The sequence below is a fragment of the Elephas maximus genome, chromosome X, assembly GCF_024166365.1.
Source record: "Elephas maximus indicus isolate mEleMax1 chromosome X, mEleMax1 primary haplotype, whole genome shotgun sequence".
Lineage (NCBI taxonomy): Eukaryota > Metazoa > Chordata > Mammalia > Proboscidea > Elephantidae > Elephas > Elephas maximus.
Genome location: NC_064846.1, coordinates 152,674,143 through 152,680,400, shown reverse-complemented (window position 1 = coordinate 152,680,400; position 6,258 = coordinate 152,674,143). Strand labels below are relative to the sequence as shown.

The 6,258-nt window shown below is 47.9% G+C and overlaps 1 protein-coding gene across 1 annotated transcript; it reads left to right on the top strand.

Moving 5' to 3' along the window:
* Positions 1-4,902: 4,902 nt before the first annotated feature.
* LOC126068863 (melanoma-associated antigen B5-like) lies at positions 4,903-5,991 on the top strand. The gene is given in 3 exon segments (XM_049871552.1): positions 4,903-5,841; positions 5,844-5,903; positions 5,905-5,991. Coding segments are annotated over 3 exon segments (1,086 nt in total).
* The last annotated feature ends 267 nt before the right edge of the window (positions 5,992-6,258 follow it).

The following is a 6,258-nucleotide window of genomic DNA, read 5'->3' as shown; positions in this document are numbered from 1 at the left end:
GCATAGATTTTAGCGTCTAACAGAAGTTATGAAATAAGGAGGAGATTGAGATACTGTCCAAGATCTCAGGACTAGTAGAAAAGGAGTCAGTACTTGAGGGTTCCTTGTAGTGTAAATGCCCCGAGGAAGCGCAGTTTGGGGCCTTGGGAAACTTTGATCTCTCAGTGGGTGGGGGGAATTTTAAGTTAGGCAGCATAGGGTAGGTAGGGGTTGGGGGGGAGAAGAGCAGGTAGGGGTGAGGTTGGGGGGAGGGAGTCCAGATAAGCCTGTGGGAGGGGTGAGCAGGGCAAGACTCTCCCATGATGTGTCTGAGCCTGGAAAGACTAAGCCTGCAATGGAAACCAGCTCTTCACAGTGACTCTGGGATTGGGGGTAAAACAGAAATCCCCACTTGGGGCAGGACTGGTAGGTGTCCTATGCTTTTGTCCCCAGTGCACTTGATCACACACATGGACTAGGTATGTTACGCACAGCGTGTCCATGGGATTCCTGAGAAATATGACGCTCCTCCCTTGGTGTCAGGAAGCCACTGAGAGTAGCCTTTTGCGTTGGGCTGGGGGAGCCAGAAGCCATGCCGTTGAAAGAACGGTAGAATGAGGTTGTCTTGAGTGTCATTTGACTAGACTTTTGGCCGTGGTGATGTGAATGAAAATTAGGGTGACATACACGGAAGGGCTTCTGGGAGGGGAAATTGTGGGCCCTTGACAGCACTTCTGGGATCTTTGTTTTGCATTGAACTGGGACAGTCCACCCACACCCACATTAAAAAACACACTCTCTAATATGAATTCAGTTACCCATCGTGTCCCCCCAAAACAGGTGCTGTAAATAATGACCGAATAAGTATGGTTTCAATGCCTCTTGCATTTATTGCTATTTTTCAGATCTAGGGGTAAGAGTTTTGTGTTATGGAAAAGAAATTGAAAATCTTTGAATCTTTTTTTTTGTGAATCCAGAATGATTTAACGTGATACTGTAATAGGGATAGTCTTGGAAATATTAAATATTACATATTAAATATATCCATAACAATTAGGTGGGATCACAAATAATTGTTAGGCAATTCTTGGTTTCCCTTCTTCCGTTGGATAAACGTAAAACATGCATGTGCTTGGAGTTGTTAGCTTATTCTAGGATGTGGAAGAAAATAACTTGAGATGATTTGACCTCTTGGTCACTGGCTTGTATTTTCCCCAAAGAGTAATTGTGCGTTTGCTCTTTGGAAGGCTTCATGCTAGTACTGGGGCCCTTTAATCAAAGGTGTCGCAGCCCCTGTGTATAGATTTTAGAGTGTAAGGGCAGCTGTGAAATGAGGACGCTGAGATGCAGGACCGCAAGATGCCCTGTGCTCTTGTTCCAGTGCTTTGAACACGTGCACTGACTGGGTACGCTATGCACATCATTTCCAGGATGTTTCTGGGAAATAGCGCGAGATTCCCTGGAGATGAGATACCAAGAAGCCACTGTTCTGCCACTTCCTTGGGCTTGGGGAGCCCGAACCCACTCCATTGAAAGTACACTTGAATTCGATTATCTTGGATATAGGAGTTTTTAGATGTTGCAAATGGTTAATCACTTGATGACTAGCTAGAAGTTTGGTGCTTCGAACCTACCTAGAGGTACCTTGGAAAACAGCCCTGATGATCTGCTTCTTAAAGGTCACAGCCATGAAATCCGTATGGAGCAGTTCTACCCTGCACACAGCGTGTCACTGCCTTGGTTCGGAATTGACTCGATGGCCACTAACAACACAACATCTTGAATGTAAGGTGGCAAATTGTAAGGGAGGGCTGAATTTTGGGTGGTGATGAAATGAATTAAAATGGAGGTCGTTGGGATGGAAAGGCAGCTGGGAGGAAGGGACATTGTTGATCCTTACACAAATAGGAGCTTTGAGTTGCATCCAGCCCACACCGAAATGAAATAACAGATGTTCTAGTGGGAAACTGTTCTTAGTTTTACTTGCTAAGTAGCATTTTGGCTGACCTGGGTTTCTTTGTCGTAGAGTGTTGTTTATTGTCGAATATTTCTTGGGAAAAACAAAAATTCTCTGAGGGCAAGTTGGTATCATGTGGGCTGAAAATAATGACAGTAATAACTGCTATTCGTTAAAGACCCAAGCTCTGTGGCAAGGGCTTTACATACATTACATATTTGCCTCCAGTCATGCATGATAGGGTTTAATGAGAATCATTTGGCAGATGAAGCTCTTGCAGTAGTCTCAAGTTCACAGTGCTGATAAGTGATAGACTTCACCTAGACCCCTGGTCTGAATCTGTCTGGAGCACCACTGTTTCACTCCTCCCAGCTGGAGGCTGACCTTGTGTCTCTTGGTTCACTTTTCTTCTTCCTACACCAAATTGTCACAGAGGACCATGTGCCCAAAGTACTCTTTCGGAATGCATAATCTGAGCAAAAGAATACCAAAATTAATCTGAGGTATCAATAAAGAAAAGCAAGAGGTGACAATCTAATCCTGTACACATGCCATGTCTGTTGAGTTCAAAAGATCAAACAAACAAAAAACCAAACTACTTGTTAGTTGAGTGGATTCTTACTCTTAGCAACCCCATGGGTTGCAGAGTAGAACTGAACTCCATAGGGTTTTCAAGGCTGTGACCCTTAGGAATTAGATCATCAGGCCCTTTTTTTCAAGTGACCTCTGAGCGGGTTCGAGCCTCCAACCTTAGTGTTAATAGTCGAGCGCGTAACCATTTGCACCATCCAGAGACTCCTCAAAAAAAGATCAGCCCCCTGAAAAGATCAGGGGCTCACAGAATTATCGAGCCCAGTTTCTTTCCTGTAGAAACTAAATCTTTTAGAGCGGATTACAGAAAATTCTAAGTCCATGTGGCGAAGACAAGGACTAGGTCAGCGTTTGTTTTCTCTGACAGCCCACCGTCTGTCCTGGGACCCCTGCCTTCTTCTGCTGCTTTTCCATCTTATTTCACCCCTCATTCTGTGACAGGGACCCAGTTTCTACATTGTTTATAGTAGAGAAACTGCTCAAGGGTTTGCAGGGATGTGGCGTTTTCCAGGAAGCCTTTAATCAAAGATACAGGAACCAGTATAAGGACACCCCATGTGGAGGACTGACACCCCAGAATATATGCGGTCACGGAGAGACAGGCTTGTGTCTGCTCTTAGACATAGAGGCCTCCAGACAGGGCTGTCAGGGTGAATATAGCCTCACTTATAATTCAGGGCTCTCCAGGACATGAGAACATTGGTTTAAGAGGGTAAATTCAGGTCAGAAGACATAGAAGACCCAGGGCCTGCCGATAATCAAGTTGAGGCTCCTGAGTGAAGACTGAGGGCACACCCCAGTCCTCAACAGAGAGGGTCCCACAGAGTCTGAATCTTGAGGTCATCTATGGGAGGGCCAGACATGGGTAGTCTCATGTGGCATTCCCTGACTTCCTCCTCTGGGGCCTCTGGGAGGTGAGAGCCTTGGTCTGAGGTTGTGGGACACAAGTCAGTAGAGAGAAGCATCTCAGGCCCTGACAGGAATCTAGGACGGAACCCTGAGAGAGTTCTGTGATGACCACTGACCCCAGAACACTGGGGTGAGTTGGACCCCACCCCTGCTGACAGCCCTGGGAGGCCCTGGTGAGGGCCTTGGTCTGAGGGGTAGCCTGAGGTCAGCAAAAGAAGGAGTCCCAAGACTGGCCAGGAATCAAGGTAAAGACCCTGAGTAAGGATGGAGGGAAATTTCCACCATCAGAACTGAGGAGACCAGGAAGAACCCTGTCCTGCTGGCATCCCTGGAATTCTTGGGCATTGTCGACATAATGAATCCTACTCACTTCCTCTTATGGTGTCTCAGGGGGTTGAGGGACTTGATGTAAGGGGGATGACCTAAGGTCAACTGTGGGGAGATTTCCCGGTTTTCCAGGAGCCAAGGTGAAGATTCTCAGGCCTGTGGGGATCACCCCCCCATGACAGTGGGAGAATCATAGAATCCATCCCCTACTCTCAGTCAGTCTAGGGTGGCCCCGCAGACAGGTGTGGTCAGAGGAGGCAGCCCTCAGTCCTCCTAGGTCATCTCAAAGAGATGCTGGCCTTAGTATGAGGGGATAGGCCTCAGGACAAGGGAGGGAGGTGTCCCAGACCATTCCAGGGGGCAAGGCAAGGACTGAGGAGACCACCTGCCATTAAATAGAAGGGATAAAAATGAGTCCAAGTCACTCCCCTAATTTCAGCTTTTGAAAGTCTAGGTCAGGGCTGTCAGGCTGTGGTTCTACCTCACTTCTTTAGATCAGATCTCAGGAAGGTGAGATCTTTGGTCTGAAGGTGCAGCCACCAGTCAACAAAAGAGAGGTGTCCTGGTACAACATAGAGGCCAGACGAGGACTCTGAATGAAAACTGAGGTGTCTCCGAGCGAGCCCAGGACAATGGAGCCCCACTGAGCTGTCAGCACTGCTTGTCTTAGACCAGGGTGGTAGGCTGAAGTGCTCCTTCACTTACACCTTTGGGGTCTCAGGCAGGTGTCTGCCTTGATTTGAGGTGTCAATTTCAAAGCAGCAGAAGTGAGGGGGCCCAGGATCTGCCAACAGTTAACATGATATTCTAAATGTGGAGTGAAACAACCCCCACTCCAGAATAGAGGAATCCCCATTATGAGACCCTGCTGACAGCCCCAGTAAACCCCAGGCAGGGCTGGAAGGCTGCAGCCTAAGGCCCCCTCTAAGTTCCTCCACAGAGTTCTCAGAGAGGCTGTCAGGAGAAAAGTAACCTTGTGTATTCCTTCATGGAAAGCTGCAGAGGTGTCCCTCATCAAAGCCAGTGTGGAACCTGCCTGCTGAAGGGGTACATACCCTCTCAGCCTCCAACTTCCTGAGAGCCCACATCACCTGCCCTTCTGCCCACGATCCCACGTGCTGTCCCTGACCAGAGTCGTCATGCCTCGAAGTCGGAAGAATAAGCCCCGAAAAGCTCGTGAGAAACACCACCAGGCCCAAGGAGACACCCAGGAGCACGACGGTGCTCAGGCCACAACAGCAGTGGAAGAAGAGTCCCTTTCCTCCCCCTCTCCTCTTTCTAGGGGTGCTCCCCAGGGTCCTTCTGCTGATGAGCCACATAGTACTCCCCGGGGGCCTCAGAGAGCCCCTTCCTCCACCAGCGCTTCTGCAGACATTTCTTGCAGAAGACTTAACGAAGATGCCAACAGCCAAGATGAGGACTGTTCAAATTTCTTGGACACTGAGAGCTCACTCCCAGACTATCTAGCCATTAAGGTAGGCTTGTTGGAGCAGTTCCTGCTGTACAAGTATAAAATGAAACAGCCCATTACCAAGGCAGACATGCTGAAGATTGTCAGCCAAAAGTACAAGGACCGGTTCTCTGAGATCCTCAAGAGAGCAGCTGCGCACATCGAGATCATGTTTGCAGTTGACGTGAAAGAAGTTGACTCTGCCACTCAGAACTATGCTCTTGTCAGCAAACTGGACCTCCCCAACAATGGAAGGGTACGTGCTGGTAGGGGGTTGCCCAAGACCGGCCTACTGATGACTCTCCTGGGTGTGATCTTATTGAAGGGCAACTGTGCCACGGAAAAAGAGATCTGGGAATTCCTGAATATGATGCGTGTATTTGCTGGGAGGAAGCACCTCATCTATGGGGAGCCCAGGAAGCTCATCACCAAGGATTTGGTGAAGCTGAAGTACCTGGAGTACCGGCAGGTGCCCAACAGTGATCCTCCACGGTATGAGTTCCTGTGGGGTCCCAGAGCCCACGCTGAAACTTCCAAGATTAAAATCCTTGAGTTTTTGGCCAAGGTCAATGATATCGTTCCCAGTGCTCTCTCATCCCTGTATGAAGAGGCTGTGCGAGGAGAGAAAGGGAAAGCTGGAACCAGACTTACAGCCAAGGCTGGCCCTACTGCCATGGCCAGTGCCTTTCCCAGGGCCATGTGCAGCAGCTTCTCTCACCCCCTATTGAAGGCTGAGATTTTCTTACCATCCAGCTTAGATAATCTGACCTCGCAGTAGAGATTTTCTTGGAAATGTCAAAGAAGCCCAAAGTTAAATTGTTGGAATAATGAAATAATAGGCGGAGAAGAAAAAAAAAAAAAAGATCAATTCTTGGTTTCCCTTAATTCTTGTAGTCTTCCATTTTGTAAAATTAAATGACTTATACCTGGATATGCTTAGCTTATTCTAGAATGGGGGCCAATGAAATCCTAATCAATTAGATCACTTGCTCTTTTATTCCCTAAATATTAATTGAGCATCTGCTCTTTGAAAGGCTCAGTGCTA